General features: G+C 39.1%; 1 protein-coding gene across 3 annotated transcripts in view; it reads right to left on the reverse strand.

Moving 5' to 3' along the window:
* The window catches only part of dnah7 (dynein, axonemal, heavy chain 7), an 85,896-nt gene that overhangs the window by 49,130 nt on the left and 15,893 nt on the right, over positions 1–20,873 (reverse strand). For all 3 annotated transcript variants that reach the window (XM_030758000.1, XM_030758001.1, XM_030758002.1), the window contains 12 exons: positions 13,309–13,502; positions 11,176–11,374; positions 10,745–10,885; positions 10,058–10,270; positions 9,863–9,972; positions 9,337–9,505; positions 8,523–8,625; positions 7,264–7,391; positions 6,820–7,032; positions 5,758–5,856; positions 5,139–5,387; positions 4,005–4,154 (listed from right to left, as the gene is read on the reverse strand). In XM_030758000.1, coding sequence (XP_030613860.1) covers positions 4,005–4,154; positions 5,139–5,387; positions 5,758–5,856; positions 6,820–7,032; positions 7,264–7,391; positions 8,523–8,625; positions 9,337–9,505; positions 9,863–9,972; positions 10,058–10,270; positions 10,745–10,885; positions 11,176–11,374; positions 13,309–13,502 — 1,968 coding nt within the window. The remainder of the gene's footprint in view (positions 1–4,004; positions 4,155–5,138; positions 5,388–5,757; positions 5,857–6,819; positions 7,033–7,263; positions 7,392–8,522; positions 8,626–9,336; positions 9,506–9,862; positions 9,973–10,057; positions 10,271–10,744; positions 10,886–11,175; positions 11,375–13,308; positions 13,503–20,873) is intronic.

Genomic DNA, 20,873 nt, shown 5'->3' on the forward strand with positions numbered 1-20,873 from the left:
TTTGCTGAGAGGTCACAAACACAAAGTAAGGTTGCGATTATTGACCACAATGTTGAAATTAATGGCAGCGCCTCCAGAAGGGGGGCAGCATGGCCACAGTTCACCTATCTCCCCGTGTTTGTTCTGTTTGTCTTCTTGGATGGGTGTTCTGTTAACTGTAATTTCCCCATTGTGGGATCAATAAAGTGTAAAGTATAAAGTAAAGTAAATGCTGGCTTTTGTTGCTGATATATACTGATAGAGTCATCAGAAGACCATTGATGTGTGCAGTGCCACTGTATACCATTAAAGTTATTCAACAGAATTCTAATAAAATTAAATATGAAAAAGCCTTTTGAAAAAAAATAAAAGTTTATAGCATAACCAACAGGAGCCCGGTGATGTGTAAAATTACTTTGCTGACACTAAACTGTGTAAGTTTTCCATTTTTGCCTTGTGCACTTTGTAGATGATCCCTGCACACTCATCTCACACCCAGCTACAGCCAGAAATAAGTACTACGGGTCCAGCTCAGATGATTTTGAAAATGGTTGCTACTCGCGCTCTGCGGTTGAAAGAAAAAAAAAGTCAAGAACCCTCACCATCTGAAGAGTCGCACATGCAATTATTTATTTTTGTGTATTTTTAAAGTCTCTTAAGGTGCAGTAAGTAGAGCTGAAGTATCAAAGCAACAGCTAAGATAGCAAAATAATTCAGCCGATAACTGTTCTGCCTGTGCGGAGCTCAGCTGCACACACAGCATTTGAGTCTGAATGTGTGATGCCAGGTTGCGCTGACAGATTGGGCTGAAACTATATGCAGTGCATGGATTCTGTGTGACAATCTGGAAACTTGGGTAACAAACAAGCATACAAAACATATGGAGGCATGCATTACAATTAATCAAAATAAAGTTTCAGGGTCATGCACATTAGGGAATTTTCTCTGGAGAAAAAGCAAGGAGGAGCAGGAGTGTTGACAAGTATGAAGGAGGCTCATATGAACACACAGACTAACAAACAGCAATAGGGAGGCAAATCTTAAAGGTTTGTGAAAAGAATACATGTCTGTGCCAGCATCTTTTGTAATATAGACTCATTTGTTTATTCCACAGAAGCAGAAATCATGGAGCATACTTTCAAGGTCGTGAGTGAACTCCTGTGAATTATAATCTAAGGGAAGAATGTCAGCTAAATGAATGAAATTAACACCCACATTGTCATAATGGGGGCTGACAACAAGTGTCAATTCTCCAGTTAAATGGGCTGGCAAGAGATGCACTTTAAATTGATTTGTTATAATATAAACAAATGGAGATGCCTGGGCTGGGGCCATCTGGTGCTTGTGAGGGAAGTGAACATGCAGTAATGTAATGATCTGACTCAAAAAAAAAATGCATTGTGTATGCAGAAATTTAATATACTACAATGCTGTTTATTCCAGATTAGCTCACATAAAATGAGTTTAGTAAAAATGTTTTGCAGGAGAAGAGAGCAAAACAAAGGAAGCCTTCTGCCAAGAGAAGAAAATTACTTAAAAAAAAATAATGCTAGATTTGTTGTTTTCAGTTTTGATTGCATCAGTATATAATGTCACTCCTTACATTCCACAAAAAACAATTTGTAAAATGACAGCTTCATATACGCACACTTTTTTTTTTAAATGACAAGTTCATTTGGAAACAATCTGAGAATAGGGGGAACAAATGATTTTCCATTAGGACACGCCTCCAGTGCAATCTGTAAATTGTCTATGTGTGTCTAATGTGTGTACGTGTGTGTCTTTATGCCTGCAGTGGAATGAAAGAGAGTTATTAAAGATCTAATTTTAACAAGACAGCCAAATGTTTCTTTTGTTTACCTGCCACTGAAGCCCTTCTTTCTGCCAGCTTGCAATTAATTGGAATGTCATGCTTATTGTATAAAGAGCCATCCAAAACTCATTAACTGAGGCTGAGCAGACAATAATGCGACTTGATCTCATCTTATTCCTTCACAGCTACCCACAGTAGGTGGATGCATTTTGGACATCTGGTCCTACTGTAGCACAATTACCATATGCTTCAGTTTTAACGTGTAGGGGGGAATGCAGTAGCAGATTCCTGCTTTCCTGATTCAGTTCTGAATTACTCATTATGAACAAAGCATATGCTGTACTGTAACTCTGTTAGTGTAACTCTGAATGTCTATTGCTCTCTGCCTGACAATAAAGTAGTCCGAATGTCTATATTGAGCAAACATTCTCCTTCAAAGCTTTTGATCTGCAAAAAACATAAATTACCGTATTTTCCGGAGTATAAGTCGCACTTTTTTTCATAGTTTGGCTGGGGGTGCGACCTATACTCCGGAGCGACGTATATGTGACATTTATAACACATGAACCAAAATACTCCAGCCACTTGACATCTCCGTGAACCGGAGCTTTAAGGCAGTCTTGCGTAACCTGTGGGCGCAGTGGATGATGGATGGAGAGCACAGCTTAACAGCAACTGGGAGAATGCACCACCCAACTTTCCTGGAAGTCATTGGATGGATCAAGAAAACATGGGCTTCAGTGACAACCAAACCATCCTGTTGGGATTCAGAAAGGCTGGAATAATTGGAACTGCAGCTGACGACGAGTCTGACTAACGCGACACAGAAGAGGAAGCGGCGCTTCGTCTACGGAGTGTACGGAATTGTTTAGAAGTGACACCGAGGATGAAGAATTCAATGGATTGATGGTTTGGTTAACTTGTTAGTATGTTCTTTATGCTATGGTTATCTGAATAACTTAATGTTACGTTAACATACCGAACACGTGTTCGTTGTGCGTCATGTAGCTGAATGTGTTACGTTAGCATAACGTAGGCGTAACCGTGTTCGTCCTGTTCTTTAATCCATTATTATTTTAATTTGCCGTTCAAGATGGAATTTCTGCTCTGGGTCTCGGATTCTAGCAACCCTCCTTCCCAAAAAAGTGCGACTTATAGTCCGGTGCGACCTATATATGTTTTTTTCTTCTTTATTATGCATTTTTTGGCTGGTGCGACCTATACTCCGGAGCGACGTATAGTCCGAAAAATACGGTATAAATATTTTTAGTTTTATAATGATACAAAGTTGTTTCAACCTAATTTTTAGCACTGGTCTACATATCTATGGTAAAAATGTGCTAGCAAGTTCTGTGTGAGTTGCCAAGATTTACATAAGCTCAAATATTCAAATGACACAAGAGTACTGCTAAATCCTGCAAAAAGTGAGCATTCAGAATTCAAAGAACCTAAGGTGAAGCAAGGTGGAGCGTTCAAGAGTTACATTTGACGTTTTCAGTAAATAAGTGCAACAATGTTACAAAATGCTATAATAAATGCAACAATAAAGCGGAGTCCACTTTTACTCCAAAGTGAAAACATCGGAAGAGCAAAAGGTTTCAAAAATTGACAGCAGAGCCACATTAATAAGCAAACTATGCTGATGCATAAATGTTATGCTAAATAAAGTCACCTTGCTTCTTCACTCAGCTGGAAAACTACCATTTTCTCTTTGGTCTATTTATTTTTGTATGGGAAAAAAAAACTAAACATCTAACTTGCTAATTTTCATTCTGTTCTCTGTTAGATGTTGTTTTTGTGTGCTTGCATGTTGTCTGATGATGTTGCTTTGCTCCAGGACAGACAAAGAGATGGCTAGTCCAGTTGTTCATGAATTTCAAATAGCTTACGCAACCTTTAACAGTTTAATCACAGTTCTGAACTATCTGCAGGATATATTTAAATTGCAAGCATTAAATTACATGCAAAAAATCATATTTTCATCAGAAAAACACAACCTTGTCCAAAAAGCAAAGAACCAGAAAAATACAAAGTTTAGTTTTTTAGACCTGTTCTGCTCACTTCCATTTCCAGGTTTTTATATTAGGGCCCTAATAGAATAGCCTTGCATGAGTCACACATCAAAATAATCCTTATTCATAATGACCAGCAGGTGGGCGGGGCTGATATGACTATATTAGGACCATCCCCTCTCATTCGGCAGCAGTCTTACCTGGGAGGCAGCGAAGGACCTATAGCTGACAGCGAGGATGCCATTGGACCACTCATGAGAGACTGGGTCAAACTGACCATACAGCTGGCCCATGGTAATGGATTTGGGATTGATTACTGTGATCTGTACCTCGTTCTCATCCATCAGACCCTGAAAATCACATGCATGCCACGCATGCAGAAAGACATCATTACTGGAAAAAAAAAAAGGCTGTCCAAACAAATACAAATCAGACACACGCAAATATGCACCAAACATAACTACGTGATTATCCACAAGATTTCTGTACTTTACAGGTGAAGTAAAAACAAAGAAAACATGTTTCTACAGCCACTCACTTGACCAACCTGTCCCTGCCTAGACACATCAATTGCTTACAAAATTACTGCCAGTATGACAGAATTCCTGCTAACTGAAGAACAGAAGCAAAAACGGCATCAAATGCAGTTCAGACAGGATGTCAGTTTGAGTTAAAAACTGCTGGGGGGAAAAAAACAAAAAAGGAGTGAGAGGGGAGGGAGGTTGGACATGATCAGTGGATGTGCAGCGACAAGGATGACGATGATAAATGTGGCATTCCCAGGCGCTCCATCAGCAGGCCTTCATCTGTCTCCTTGGTGGGATGCCTCTCAGCCCACTCAGCCATGTAAATACAACAAGCCAGTTCTGGTCCTTTCTGGGAGATCGATAACTACTAAACAAAGACTACAGTTCTGACAAAGTGGATGGATGTGTTTACTTGGGACAATCATGTAGCTCAGATAAGCCTTGGATTTTTACTTGACACAAAGGTTTAGGATTTTCTTTCGCAGATTAAGTTAATGTATTACGGACTCGGGAAACCTTATTAAAAACTATTAAAACGGCGTTGTCAACCACTTAAAAACTGAGCTTTGTTTTCCTTTTTTCCAGAAAAATTGAAAAGGATTGCTAATACCTGATGCGAACATAATAAATGCCATTCAACTTAAGGCCAAGTGCCACTTTTCACCACTTATGCTGTTGTTGACATTCTTTTCAATCATATCCTTCAACCACTCAAACCACCCCATTAATTGCAAGTGTCAGTAGACTGCAAATAGAGCTTCTACTTTCTATTCCAGTCTACTGGTTAGATTTAAAGCAGCATCCTACCTTCTTAAAGACATCATGAAGGGCAGCTGCCAGTACACGGTAAGCACTGGTCTTTCCTCCAAAGGGTTCACCCACTAGCATGAAGCCATGTCTCACTATCATCATCTCATAGATTTGCAAGATTTTCTGAGCAAAGAATTCTGTGACTTGAAGGTTCATTTGCCGGCAGTTGTCCTCAATGGCCTCCAGCAGAATCTTGTAGTCACGTTTTGGGAGTTTGACTCCCGGAAAGAGGTCAGAGGTGATACCCTAATTTCAAAAAACAAGCAAACACAAAATTGCTGAAGAATATTGGAGTAGAATAATGGAATATACTGTATATATAGATCCTCACATACTAACCACAACATAACATGGAAACAAACAAGCTTACATACAAAAAAAAGCACTCACTTTGATGTTCAGAGTGAGGACAGAGAACTGACACAAACATTCAAAACTCACAGTACATACTCATTCACTCATGCAAACACAATATATAATCCAGTGAAATGTTCTGACTGATTCTTAAATTGTCCTTGTGCATCATGGGTTCAGATGAACTGACTGGAATTAACTTGGGCTGACATCAGTTGACATGAACTGCTCCATTTATCAAGACAAGCTGAGCTCCACACACCTCAAATAGCTGCAGATCGTGGTCCAGGAATTTGGGCAGATTGACATCAATAATGGATCTCAGCAACAGGGTGTCTTCGTTCTCGTCTGGAAAGGTGAGCTGCAGTAAAGCAAACAACCCCAAGGTGAAGGAAAGAGAACAAAAGAAGATGCAACTTTGAGTATAAATGTAGAACGTAAAACACATAAACAAAGGAACAAGAAGATATGCAATACAAAGAAAATGAATAATAGGTTTTGTGTATTTCTTTGCCACATGTGACTGGCATGCACTCTATTTTAGGAAGAGAAATAAGCAGTTGTTGCTAGGGAACTCCTATATAAAAAAGTACATTTTAAAAGACATCAGGCCTAATTTTTCTGCTATGTTTGCAGAGAACCCGATGAAAAAAAACTGCATACATGCGTAAGGTCACCAAGACTCACATTCCTCTCTCTCACAAATTACAGCACTCTGCAAAACAGTTTGTCATGTTGTGTTTCTAAAATGCACCGATATGGGCCAGAACTGAGATTCTTGTGTTTGAAAGATTGCTCCAAGGGGAAAATATATATATATATATATATATATATATATATATATATATATATATATATATATATATATATATATATATTTAAAAAAATAGTACCTCAGAACTATCAACTGTAACCTAACCTGACTTAAAACTTACTTCTTGTGCATTAAAAATGCAAGTAAATCTCTTCTGAGGATGAAGCAATTCCTTACACTCAGCTATGTGAGTGTTTGCCTTTTAAGTTGCTCAGCACCACTTTCATGAGCAAGAGCTGAGAAATGTTGCACCCCAATTATGCTTTTCTTACTTTTTGTCTTTTAGTTCATCCACTGCAGTGGCAGTTTCACAGCTGTGGATGAAGCCTAGTTTATTTTCTGGAGCTACAATTAACAGATGTCCCTTAACACTGTTGTTTTGAGAAGAGGGCAGTTATGATGATACGCTGGACACGTGTGTTGCTCCTAACAAACACTATACAAAAGCCGGGCCACTCTAATGAAGAACAAAGTCTCCCATCACATCAGTGTGAATCTGTTTTCACATACCTTAAGGTTTCCAGCAGCAGTTAGCACAGACTTGACAGCTCTCATACCATAGTCATAGTGGTGCTGTGATGACAGCTGCTCAGAACAGAGTCGATACGTAGCCACTATTTTCACCGACAAGGGTCGTGCACTAACAAAACCGCACGAGTAGAGGACAATCTCTGCAATCATTGCATAGTCTGGTACCATCATGGCGACAGTCCTGAACAGAGCCTGATTTAAAAAAAAAAAAAAAAATGTGTAAAATGAAAACATGATTTATGGTTCAAAACATTCTGAAATGAAGTAGCTCTAAAGTTGGAGAGAAACACAAGACAAGCTAACCTAATTTGAGCTACTTTTAGACAAGAAGTACAGTATACAGATTTTAGTCTAATTCCATTTCCTAAATTACCAAAAAAAAAAATATCCTGTTTTGAACAATGACAACAACTGATACTGTACCTTGAGGTTGTCTGGTAGCTCAGACCGTCCAGCATAGCCAGGATTCATAGTGATGAAAACAGCACAAGAGGGATCCAGTTTAAGCTCAGTCCCTTCAAACATCAACATTTCAGTGTGGGCAGCAATTCCTAGGGGGCACGAGTGCAGTTAGAAACAATATAGTTGGCTACAAATGGATTTTTGATTCAATCCAACTGCAGATTTAGGGAGTTTCCTAACAGCACATTTCCATGAGAGGCACATATAAATATGAACTGATATAGTAGCACTTACAGCAGTAGGCTAAGAAACTTAATAATCTCCCAATTTAGCATGGTTCCAGCAAGAAAAAGTTAACAATGCTGACTCCGCCCGGCGCTGGGGTGCCAGTGGGGGGGGGGGGGGTGATGGGGGAGGACAATTTGGAAACACTTAGGCTATTAGTATGCTATAACAGTAGTTGAGACGCACAGACAGAGCAGCAGAGCTTTGTTGGCATTAGGTGCATCTCTGCACACACAGTAGGTGACAAGAAAGAGAGACACACCAGGGAGTTTATTTCCTATTTTATAGCCTGCACCATAATACACCTCATCATGGTTTATGTCATTCACATACAACAAATAATGATGCAGTATACCTTAATTTGTATTTAGTGGATATAAATGAACAGATATCAGCAAAACAGGTAAAATAGTTTTAAGCTATAACATCTACCCAGTAATGTATTCCTTTTTTTAAACTTCTTTATAGTTTTTAAAGCTGGTCTTATGTGTCTAAAATGGGTAAAAGCAACAGCAGACTAATAACATGCATTAGCTAACTTAAAGTTATAGTCACTGTGTAAAAAAATGTAAAACTCCCAGTGCTTCACCCCAACAGGGGGGTCATCTGAGGCCAGACAGGAAGCAGGGCTTGTAAAACACTGACAGAAACCCTTCTTAGGTCAGACAAATTATGCCAAAGGAATATTATTTGGTCCAAAATTTAAATAAGGAAAAGCTCTAGGACTAAGTACAACTATAAAAAAAGAACATCGTAGCATCAGATAGCATCCTGACACAAGTCACTGAACACCCATAGCACACAGAGGTCACCCTGCTAAACAAAACTGAGTTTGAAATTCTGCTGACCAGCCAACACAAATTGCCTTAGTTCACTGTTACACTGTTTTGTAGTCTAAAGCCTGCTTTTTCACCACTGAGTCTATGTCAAATTTGTTTCTGGTGCACTGCCAGCGCTTTTAAAGATCAAAGGAAAAGAAAGGCAGAGAAACAAACCTCTCTGTATTGTGAGAATCTGTTGCGCCACCACAGAAAGCACCTCCAAGTCAATGCGGTTAAACTCATCAAAGCAGGCCCAAGCTCCGCAGGACAAAAGGCCCTGATAACACACACACGCACACACACACAGACACACACACAGAACAGACACAGAACTCCTTGAAATAAAATATTGCATACACAAAACCATACTTGTTATCTGAGCTATTTTTAGAATGGTAGGAGAAACTTTCAGTCCTGTATAAGGACCTTTAGTATTCTGACCATTTATAATCACACGACACTGACCGGCTGCAGAGGTGCTGTGGCTCACTGAGACAGCCTTACTGGACCATTAATGTGTTGCTATTTTTATAAGGATAGATATTAATATTCTACAATTGCTACATCAGGGAACTGTGGCAGAAGCAATGTTCATTTATTTGTATAAAAGAGACAACTGCACCACTGTGCCACATTATAATTTTAAGGACAGGCTGGAGGGGTGTGTAAAGGCTGACATTTAATGGTTTGTGCCATTCTGGAGAAAGGAGGACATACTGTAAGAAAGAAACTTTACCCCTGTGTCTTCTTCTATCATCTACATCTTTGAAGTGCTAATACTTATGCCGGTGGGATATTCCCAGGTAGACGTGTGTGTTCTAGCACACTTCCATTCAAAGAAAAGGGAAACAGCATGTATGAATATCTTCCTCTGATGAACTATCTTAAGTAACAAAAAAAAAAAAATTTGAGTGCCACGTTTCACTTAGGTCTAAAGCTTTGTAGTGTATATGAACTGGGATTGAGTCACATTTACTAATTTACTCACTTTGAAGAATTTGCCCAAAGCAATGTAGTCCAGACCATCAGAGCAGTTGAAGACCACACATTGCTTGGCCACAGCTTTGGCCAAGTCTTTGGTTGTCTCCGTTTTTCCTGTGCCAGCTGGGCCTTCAGGGGCTCCTCCCAAATGGAGGTGGAGTGCACCAAATAACGTGCTGAGAAAGGAAAAATATTAGGACCAAGTAAACTGTTGAGTAGGCAGATTTTATTCTTCTTAGGTAAATAAAAAAATAAATGTTTGATTGATCAGATGCTTTTTACACTGAAATGTTTATACTAAAGATTCTGAGCGGTACAACACATTATATATGTTCCAAAATCATATTTAATGATCATATATGTTTAGCTGGATGCTTAAGCTGAAGAGCAACAGATATGGATAGGAATTTGACAATTTTGAAAATTGGACAAGAATGCAGGAAAAATTCTTGTGTAAGAAGTAAAAAGACAGGAGACTAACTAACAGTGTAGTTACAGTGTAACTATTGGGTACATTACTGCAGTAGCTTTACCGGTAGCAGCGGTCTGTGAGTGGTGTAATGACCAAACGTGGGGTGTTGCCCAGATATTCATAGCCATATGGCAAACCAGCATTGATCATCTTGGTTTGGAGATGGTTTTCCTGCAAAGGATGTGATGCAGAGTACCGAAATAAATGACTGCAACTGTATGAATACCCAGTTTCCCAAAACAACCCATTCACATACCACCCAGTAGTAGCGCAGCTGGCTGAGCCACTCAAAGTCATTCTCGTCACTTATCCTCTTTTGCACCAGTATGGCTAACACATCCCTGGCGTGGACATCCAGCACGACGAGGGCTCCGAGGGTCACCCGGTTCTGCTTGGACAGTTTTCCACGTACAAGTCCCACAATGTCATCAATCTGTCTGTTGTTTTGCTCCAGGTAAGCATCGAGAGCCTGAGGGATAGAAGCATCATTAAACAGAAAGCAGAGGAAACTAGAGTCCATCGAGGCAGAGAAGACACTATCAAGACCTCATCTACAAACTTGAGGTCATAATTTCAATCTCTGAAACAACTACTGTCAATCACTTTCATTTTCTCCACAATCAAGATACCACATTTATCTTAGTGCTACAATTGACTGCATATGACCTCAATCCTGTAAAATAAAATGTGAAGAATTTCTGGGGGATTTTAAAAGAAAAAAATATAATCTGTGAGATATTTCCATCCAGCAGTCAACTGTTCAGCTCATGTTCAGAACACACACACACACACACACATACATATATGTGTGTGTGTGTGTGTGTGTGTGTGTGTGTGTGTGTGTGTGTGTGTGTGTGTGTGTGTGTGTGTGTGTGTGTATATGTATATACACATATATACATACATATATATGTTAAAAATAAATAAATATAGAGCTGATTACCCTCTGTCCTGATTTGATAGCTTCATGGATTTTCTTTGTCCAGTAGACTTGTGAAACACACAAAACAGTCTGGCCTGGCCAAGCACGCACCCAGTTTATCCTCAGCTCTTTGGGGTATGCCTCAATTGCCTCCCCTATTACCTACAATTGACCACAATAGCAGCAAATCACTGAAATCATTATGTATCATGAAGGGTTTTTGAAAGCTACACAGAGCAGCCTGGAACATGAATGGAACATCCATGTTCAGCTTTGGTTGGAAACAGGAACAAAACATAAGGATAAATTCTCAAACCTGATTCTATTTTTATAAAGCAATTAAAAAAAAACCCATAGTATCTGAGGTATGAAAGGATGTTGTTTTCCAAGTTTTCTCTATGCTATATATGAATTAATCTACAAAATTAATGCAATAAAAATCCAGACATCACCTTATGCAGGGAGGCAGTCATGCCACTCTCCAGTTCTAAAAGCCATTTCTCCACCTGTCCCCTGGCTTTGGAGGTGGAAATGACATCTAGGAGCTGAACCATTTCACCCTCACTGCTCTTCATGTGGGTGATATCCAGCACATCAGTGAACACCACACTAGCAATGCCTTCAAAGCACTTCTTCAGATGGGGCTGCACCCTTACGGAGAGGAATGCAAGAAAACCGAATCACTTAAGTTACTCTCTAAGGTCCACAGCCCTGTATATGTGATGAAACGGCCAAAATATATACACGCACTGTCTCTTTGCACGTTTATGGGCTAACGTGTATCATTTCTCAAGCTTTACTTACACATAGCCGTATACACAATTGTCTATTAGCCTATTTATCAAGCTTAGTCTGGATTTCAATGAATCCACTGTAGACAATGACAAAACCACAGCTTTGCCTGTTGAGCTGCTGATATCCCTCCTTTACTACACAGTCAGTGAGACAAGGAGTAAATTGTCTCTGTGCCTGGATCAATATCACCCAGACAAATTTCTATGTTGTTATGTGCTTAAGTCCTCATGTGAAGAGTTTAAAAACTTCTGATTTCACTGCGTATTAAAAAAAAAAAAAACATTGTGTAATAAATCTTCTCTCCACCTTTAATCTGAAGATCTGAAGAAATTGAACAAATGGATTCAAAGCAACACAAAAATGGATTATTACTTAAATAATGTAATTTTCTACTAATAGAAACTTTTGCCAACGGAATCATGTTTTACTTGATGCTCATGTCCCCTGCAATGAAGGTGATTTATGAGTCTGCGTTTATAACTGTGCTTTCATTTGTTGTACTGAATGAGAAAACTTGCATTTGCCAATTATAGAACAGCTTGAATAAGTGAACTCTTTAAAAAGATCAAGAAGGCGACATGAGATAACTGTGCTGAAGTCTGAATATGTTTTACTGTTCTTGACTCCACTTTGTCTTTTTTGTAATTAGGATACATGTCACAAGACACCAGGCTACTCTGTGACACAATAGACTGAAATCATGGCAAATTTGTTTTCTAAGTACGTACATCTTGTTACAGTAGGCAACAGTTTTTTGTTTTTTTTTTTTGTTTTTGTTTTTTTTTTTTTGGGGGGGGGGGGGGGGGGGGGGGGTCTTAATAACTTTGGGTTACTTATAAAAAAGTCACCCTGAAAGTGAATGACTATGACTTATTTTATCATTAAATAACTAAATTCTGTCCTCTTTTAATAAATAACTTTATTAAAAGAGGACAGAATTTAGCTGGGGGTTTTCATGCACTTGCACCCATAAAACTTCAAGGAGATGACTTTCTTTCAAGTTTCTTAATTTAAGTACTCTTCATGCCCTGTGGTTTCTTAGGTTGTAAATGTCACATTTGTCTTTGGCCCTAGTTACATTACCTCCAGCAACAAGTACAGGGTTTGGTGAAGTTCTTTTTGTTGTTAGTAGGTCTTGAATGCCACATGTTCACCAAATCCTCCTTTTTTTATACTTCTTTTCTGTTCTCAAGAATGTTGCCTCACTATGCAAGTTTCCAGAGCTAAACCATTAAAATGTAGGCATTTGCTGAAAAGCTGGATGCATCAATTTTTCAAAGTCCCTGAAATTAAAGTAAGCCTTTTTGTCAGGGCATTGCAATCAGTGACCAAAAACACCAATTTCCCCATTAATTGCCCCTCTGTGGCTTATACAAACCCACCATCCACATCAGTGCTGCAGAAATCCCTTCTTTACAGAAGAGCTGATGATTGTGTGTCTGTACAGAAGTATTGAGAATTCCCAGCAGTCAGAGAGAGTAGAGGGAGAGCAGAATAAAAATGAAATGAGAAATAGAAATAGCAGGAAGAGAGTAAGAGGCTTGAACATCTTTGCCCCAAATCATATTTATTATTAACTGAACACCCAGACAAGTGTTGATTATCAGTGAGGATTACTGGGGAACAACTATGGAGGTAAAGTTGCTGCTGTAAGCACAACAAAACAATTTCCATTGTCAGGCTAGTTTTGACCCTAAGGGATGTCCATTTGCAACAACCACACGCAACTGATTAAGATTATTGTGATAAAAAATTTAAATCTGATTGAGTGTGCACGTATAGTTCTTTACCTTGTAGGATCTTTGGTCTCAGAGAGGATTTCCAGCAGCTCCTCGTTTGAGAGGAAGAAGAACCGTGGAAAGTAGAGACGTTTCATCTCCAAGTAGTTATTGAGACCTTTGAGGATCAGTTCCAGTAACTCGTTGGACTTTTTCAGTCTCTCCAGGATCTTCTCAATGGCTATCACTGCCAACACATGTTTGTCCTACACACCAAATTGAAGAGAATCATCTTTAAAGCTTTGTCCACAGCCAAGGGTCATTCAACTTAATTTTCACTGTGAGCTCATTACAGCACATTTACAAAGCTAGTTACTATGAAACACATTCAAAACTGATCATTTTAAACTACACACTGCAGTCTCACAGATGCATTAATAAAATGTTTATCATGCTCACTTATTTGGAACACAAAGTTTTCCACTTGGTTACATTAACCAAGTATTCCTACAAGAAAGCAGCAGTTATATCACATTTGTTTCCCAGATAGTCACAACCTTTGTACCGCGACTTTCAGTTGTACGAGAAGTCTGAGAAGTTGCAGAAGAAGTCATAGACAACCTGAGTCCTGCATTCAATCCTGAAAATTAAAAAATGTCTTGTACAGTCCTGACCTATAGTAATTTGCAATATTTCTAGAGGTCATTCCTTGTGAATCTACTCTGGCTACTGACCAAACTTCTCCAAACCCAGGTGACTGAGCAAAAAGGTGGTGTACATCTTGGACACAGCCTATTACAGCGCAACATAAATACAAGCATTAAGTATGAATTAAGTTACTATGATAGGTGAGAAAGGTGCCACCGTGTCCACTTTCATGATTAAATAATAGTCCATCCATCCATCTACAGTGACTTGCAAAAGTATTCATACCCCTTGAATTTTTCCATATTTTGTCACATTACAACCACAAACATAAATATATTTCACTGGAATTTAATGTGAAAGACCAACACAAAGTGGTATACAATTGTGAAGTGGAAAGAAAATTATACATGATTCAAAACATTTTTTTACAAATAAAAAACTCAAAAGTGCAGTGTGCAAAAGTATTCAGCCCCCTTTTCTCTGAGTGCAACCAATTGCATTCAGAAGTTGCCTGATGACTGCTAATGACTAAAAAGAGTCCAGCAGTGTGTAATCTAATCTCAGTACAAATACAGATGCTCTGTGACGGCCTCAGAGGTTGGTTAAGAGAATATTGGCGAGTAAACAGCATCATGAAGTCCAAAGAACACAGTAGACAGGTCAGGAATAAGGTTGTGGAGAAGTGAACATCTCACGGAGCACTGTTCAATCCATTATCTGGAAATGGAAAGAGTATGGCACAACTGTAAACCTACCAAGACAAGGCCGCCCACCTAAACTTACAGGCCGAACAAGGAGAGCACTGATCAGAGATGCAGCCAAGAGGCCCATGGTGACTTTGGACAAAATGCAGAGATTCACAGCTCAGGTGGGGGAATCTGTCCACAGGACAGCTATTAGTCGTGCACTGCACAAATGTGGTCTTTATGGAAGGGTGGCAAAAAGAACGCCATTGTTAAAAGAAAACCATAAAAAGTCCCATTTGCAGTTTGCCAGAAGCCATGTTGGAGACACAGGAAACATGTGGAACAAGGTGCTTTGGTCAGATGAGACCAAAATTGAACTTTTTAGCCAAAATGTAAAACGCTATGTGTGGCAGAGAATTAACACTGCACATCACTCTGAACACACCATCCCCACTGTCAAATATGGTGGTGGCAGCATCATGCTCTGGGGCTGCTTCTCTTCAGCAGGGACAAGGAAGTTGGTCAGAGTTGATGGGAAGATGGATGGAGCCAAATACAGGGCAATCTTGGAAGAAAACCTGTTGGAGACCGCAAAAGACTTGAGACTGGGGTGGAGGTTCACCTTCCAGCAGGACAACGACCCTAAAAATAAAGCCAGGGCTACAATGGAATGGTTTAAAACAAAACATATTCATGTGTTAGAATGGCCCAGTCAAAGTCCAGACCTAAACCCAATCAACAATTAGTGGCAAGATCTGAAAACTGTTGTTCACAAACACTCTCCATCTAATCTGACTGAGCTTGAGCTGTTTTGCAAAGAAGAATGGGCAAAAATTTCAGTCACTAGATGTGCAAAGCTGGTGGAGACTTGCAGCTGTAATTGCAGCAAAAGGTGGTTCCACAAAGTTTTGACTCAGGGGGGGCTGAATACTTTTGCACACCACAGTTTTCAGTTTTTTATTTGTAAATAATGTTTTGAATCATGTATAATTTTCTTTCCACTTCACAATTGTGTACCACTTTGTGTTGGTCTTTCACATTAAATTCCAGTGAAATATATTTATGTTTGTGAATGAATGAATGAATGAATGAATGAATGAAGGTTTATTGCCATATGGGTGAACAGGTTCACACATTAGGAAATTGCAGTTAACAGAGCACCCATTCAGCAAACACAAACACAAACAGGGGGGACAGGTGTCCGAGGTCATGCAGCCATATTTCCGGCGCTACCTTTAACAGAAGAACAAAAGAGATACACTGGGATAGGTAGGTTCAAAAAAATCATCTTGTACTGTATTCATTATAAACACCGTACGAGGTTCCAAAAAACACCTCAGCAAAAGCATATTTGCACATTTAAAGCCAGGATAGCAATATGGTGGGTAAGGTCAGGGTCCGGAAGGGATGCAGACGGAGACGAGAGGGCGGGGGCATTGTGGAGCCCAGATGCCAGCTCCTAGCCAAAAGAGTTCGCTGATAGTGGTGGAAGTTCATCAGCGGCCGTGGTACACCAGCTCCAGCTACACAAATCACAGAGAGGGCTGAGGGGAAGAGCGACCGTCACACATAGGCCTGGAGAGATATGATTGCCAGCCCAAGGCCGGCTAGGGAGCCGAATTCCTGATAATACAGATGTGGTTGTAATGTGACAAAACATGGAAAAGTTCAAGGGGTATGAATACTTTTGCAAGCCACTGTATTCTCTTCTGCTTATCCGGGGCTGGGTCGCGGGGGCAGCAGCCTAAGCAGAAAAGCCCAGGCTTCCCTCTCCCCCAGCCACCTCCACCAGCTCATCCGTAGAGACCCTAAGGCATTCCCAGGTCAGCCGAAAGATATAATCTCTCCGGCCTCTCCTGGGTCTACCCCGGGGCCTCCTCCCGATCGGACATGCCTGGAACACCTCACCCAAGATGGGTGACTAATGGGTGGACCCTCCTTTCCAGCACCCTGGATTAAATAATAGTATGAAACAAATGTACAAGCCCTAAATGATTTGTGTATAAAAAGCTAACATCTGAGGAGGCAATGAAAACTAATTCACATTAGTTTTGGTTTCTGCTTTTCATAAGAGTTGTCACTGCTGCTTTGAAGGTGACACTAAAACGTTGCAATTTCTTCCTTTAACAAGACTTTGTGCTCCACAGTGAGGTCCACCTGTCACACACAGTCTAGAGAAAAATCTATGGCAGGAGAGAGCAATAGAGATTTCACCTAAGGCATGTCTAGCACCTTTGAAATATTTCAGCTCTCATATCATCTCATCTGTACACTAATTCAATATCCTCTGGAGCTGTCACCCCCAGGAAGCGTCTAAATAAAAAGCCTGTCTAATTTCCAAGGTTGGACAGTGAACGTCTAACCCGCTCACATGAAAATGTTGGCAGTTCTGAAATGAAGTCTGATATCATCTTCTGAATGGAAGGAAATAGTCAGTAAGGAGCAGAGCCAGTGTGGCATCAGCATGAAAAAACATAAAATACCATTTGGTCTAATGGTTACCACATATAATGGTTACCAGGGTCTGAGTCCTGGCCAGATAACCTGCATTTTGGTTTCTCCTTAAGTCATGAAGATCTATTCCTCCCTATTGATGGTAATGTGCACCTAAAAGCAAATTTAAAAAAAAAAAAAAAACATCAGATTTTTCCCCCCCTCATAACAAGCAGGGGTAATACATATAAAGGCCGACCGCAAAAGCAAACAAATCTAGCAAGGGGCTGACAAAAAAACAGAACCATAAACAGGCTGAGGCCATGCATGAGAAAGTCTAACAAAAAATAGCAATCCACAGAAACAAATTAAACTATAAACACTAAAAATTAGGAAACACGAGGAAGAATTGAGAGTATGGTAACTATAAATATTGAGGGGGCTGACTGACTAATTGAACAAAAGGAAACCCAAGATGATGACAGATTATCCCTAAAAGGAAAAATGGTGCAGATACTGTATCATCTTATGCTGACTTGCAATTATTTAATCATCTTTAACACATAATAGCTCTTGATTTCTTATAATATATCAAGCAGATGTAGTTTTCCCCAAGTGTTTTATTCCCCACTGTAGTGCATACATATAATGCAAGTAACATTTAAACATTAAGAGCAATCTGAAGAGTTGAAAATTCAATTCCATTCAATTTTATTTATATAGAGCCAAATCACAACAAACAGTCGCCTCAAGGCTCTTTGTATTGTGCGCTTTGTATGAGGTACTTGGTTTCTTAAATTAGGAAAGGTGAGAAGAAGAAAAAAGTAAAATACAGTAACTGAGCCCAAATTAAGTCCCAAATCAGATGCTCAAGCTTAAAATCAAAAACAAAGCAGAAAAGACACCAACAGAAAGTCTGATCTGATTTCTGCCAGCATGCAGTTATACTGGCAAAGGGCTCCTGATCAATGAACTGTGAATGGTTTGAATCTTTTCAGTGATTTCATTACATTTGGATTTTTCTTTATTTAAGAGTACATTGTAAAAGCAGGTCTATTTTTATATTTACAGGGGTTGGACAATGAAACTGAAATGCCTGTCATTTTAGTGTTTGAGGTTTCATGGCTAAATTGGACCAGCCTGGTGGCCAATCTTCATCAATTGCACATTGCACCAGTAAGAGCAGAGTGTGAAGGTCCAATTAGCAGGGTAAGAGCACAGTTTTGCTCAAAATATTGCAATGCACACAACATTATGGGTGACATACCAGAGTTCAAAAGAGGACAAATTGTTGGTGCACGTCTTGCTGGCGCATCTGTAACCAAGACAGCAAGTCTTTGTGATGTATCAAGAGCCAACAGGATTAACTGTGGACACAAGCCTACACCATACTAATAGATTATTGTGGTCTACAACCAGGTGTTTCAGTTTCATTGTCCAACCCCTGTATGTTCAATGGATAATGTTTTAAATCCATGTATTATGTGTGATAATGTAGATTTTTTTTAATGCATCAAGCGAATTGGTGAAGGGTAAGAACAGTTTCCAGTTGATAAAGGTTTACACAACTCACACATTCAGGACAAAATTGTCTTTATCTTTTATTACATCAACATGAGTGTGAATGTAATATTAAGTGAACAAGTCTTTGACTGAATAATATTTATTACTGGCAAAATCTATGGGCATATTAGTAAAGAGTATGCCAGTCTGAGAGCTCATAAGTAAACTGTTTCTCCCCTTAACTCATTAGAAGGGACTGGGGTGTGGTGTGCTGCATAGTTAAAAGGAAGCAGGTTCATAGAAATCTTTTAAACAGATTTACCCAGTTTGTACTTGTAACTGAGCATGCAATAGTAAGTAAGTGGCACACTAATATGAGCAGCAAATAAAAAAAAAGGGGGGAAGGAAAATTAAGTTAAGATGGGGATGTTGTAAGATGCTGGAAGATGAGTGGATCTTGAGCAGCTCCCAGTGGCTGATCTGATGACAGCAACTTGGGCAAAAACATCCTGATGTAGACAAAGAAAGTGCACTATAGCCTTTGCTCACACTTGCATCATAGTATGTAGTTGAGATGATTCTAATTTCATGCATCACTGATCAATGCTATTGATGAAGGGAAGGCATGCACTGTCTGGACCGCATGCTGTGCTAAAATTGAATGGTAAATTGGTTTTAAACAATGAACAAAATTTGAGATCAAAAAAGCAGAAAATCATGATTTTTGCAGCAATAATTACAATTTAGGCAGACAACTCTCGTTTGAAATGATTTATGACCACAGTTCCAATTAAGTTGGGATACTGTGTAAAATATAAAGGAGAACATAATGATTTTGGATCACATAAATCCAAAAAACAAAACATACACAAATAAATAAATACATTTTTTTTTCTTTTTTCAAGTTAGCCATGTTCACAGTCATCACTGAAGTGTTAAAAAATTTGCTTTCTACCAATAACCTGTTTTAATGGAACATACAGGTAATTTGTTTCTAAAATTGCCACAAATATGTTTTATGTCAAGATGGTGGAAAAGTCAACTGGTAGCTTTAATGATTGATAATCATGTCACGTGTTATGGAGCAAACTAAACTGGCGCATTTATCTTCATATAAACAAACTGTGTTCATATGTTGTCTTTAACAACAATAACTCATCAGCCGTGTAGTGGCTGTTGTTGAGCAGTATGCGGTCTTACTTGCAATGTGATCATTTACCAATGTGTTCACTGCTCAGGAAAAAAATTGAAGTAAATTTCGCATTTATGCCAAATTTACTGTGTTGAAAAGAGAGTGTTTTAATACTTCTGCTTACTTTATAGATCAAAATTATAATGATTACTTTATATAAGCACATTGGAGGTATTTTCAACCATGTTCTGATGCAACACTGAAGCATTTTTCACTGCTCCTGATATTTTTAGGTTACTCCGCAGAAGTCCTCATGTCCCCTTGCACTTATGCCTTTGCACCTCCTCCACTATGTCCAAATTGTGATTCTATAGTTTGATTTTTGTTTGGCAAAGCTAAAATCAGGCAAATCTGGTGAGTGGGCCAGGTGTTGAACGAAGATTGCATTGGATGGGCAGCACAAGATGATACAAAGGCATGCACTGCAGTTCAGGATGTTTTCAGTGAAGGGTCTCCCTCTGATGTCACACTTCAGGAGACTGCAGGAAGTTCACTTTGGGGTATGATTTCACTTTGGGGTATGATTTCACGGTGCAGAACTGCGTGAATCTGATGCACTGCATTCAGGCTCGGTAACTGAAAGCTGCTGAAAACTGCTTGTTGGTAGCCGAAGGCTCAGCTCTAATGATCATGATTATCCTTGGCATGAAATCTGGCTCAGTTTGAAATTGAAGCTGATGACTGCTCTTTGGACAAATTTGAGGTCTGTGGTCAAGTTGCAGACACACAGTGCAAGAACAGGACTTCCAGGGAGCTTGAAAAGATGACTGTGAACAGATGTATTCAGGTAAAGTTTCAGATTTTTAAAGTGTCCCACAAAGAACTTTCTGATCACTCTTAATATTTCCCTTTGTCTCGCTCCAAAAACACTACTCTCTTCATAAAAGGGAAATATTTTTATTTTATATTGTATTTTTAATATAATTACAATTATACTGTATTTTTAAAAATTTTAACTATTCATTCCTTTACAAAAAAAAAGAAAAAAATTTATAGCCTTTAGAAATTAAGATTCCCAAGTTTCATTGTATTCTTGTACAATGACAAGAAAGCTTCTTCTTAAGATCCACTTTCCTGAAACTGGATGAGCACAAATTCAAGTGTAAACTGTACTGCACCAGCATTTATGCTAACACGCTCAATAACACAGTGTACACATATCAAAGCAGCTTAGA

The sequence above is a fragment of the Archocentrus centrarchus genome, chromosome 21, assembly GCF_007364275.1.
Source record: "Archocentrus centrarchus isolate MPI-CPG fArcCen1 chromosome 21, fArcCen1, whole genome shotgun sequence".
Lineage (NCBI taxonomy): Eukaryota > Metazoa > Chordata > Actinopteri > Cichliformes > Cichlidae > Archocentrus > Archocentrus centrarchus.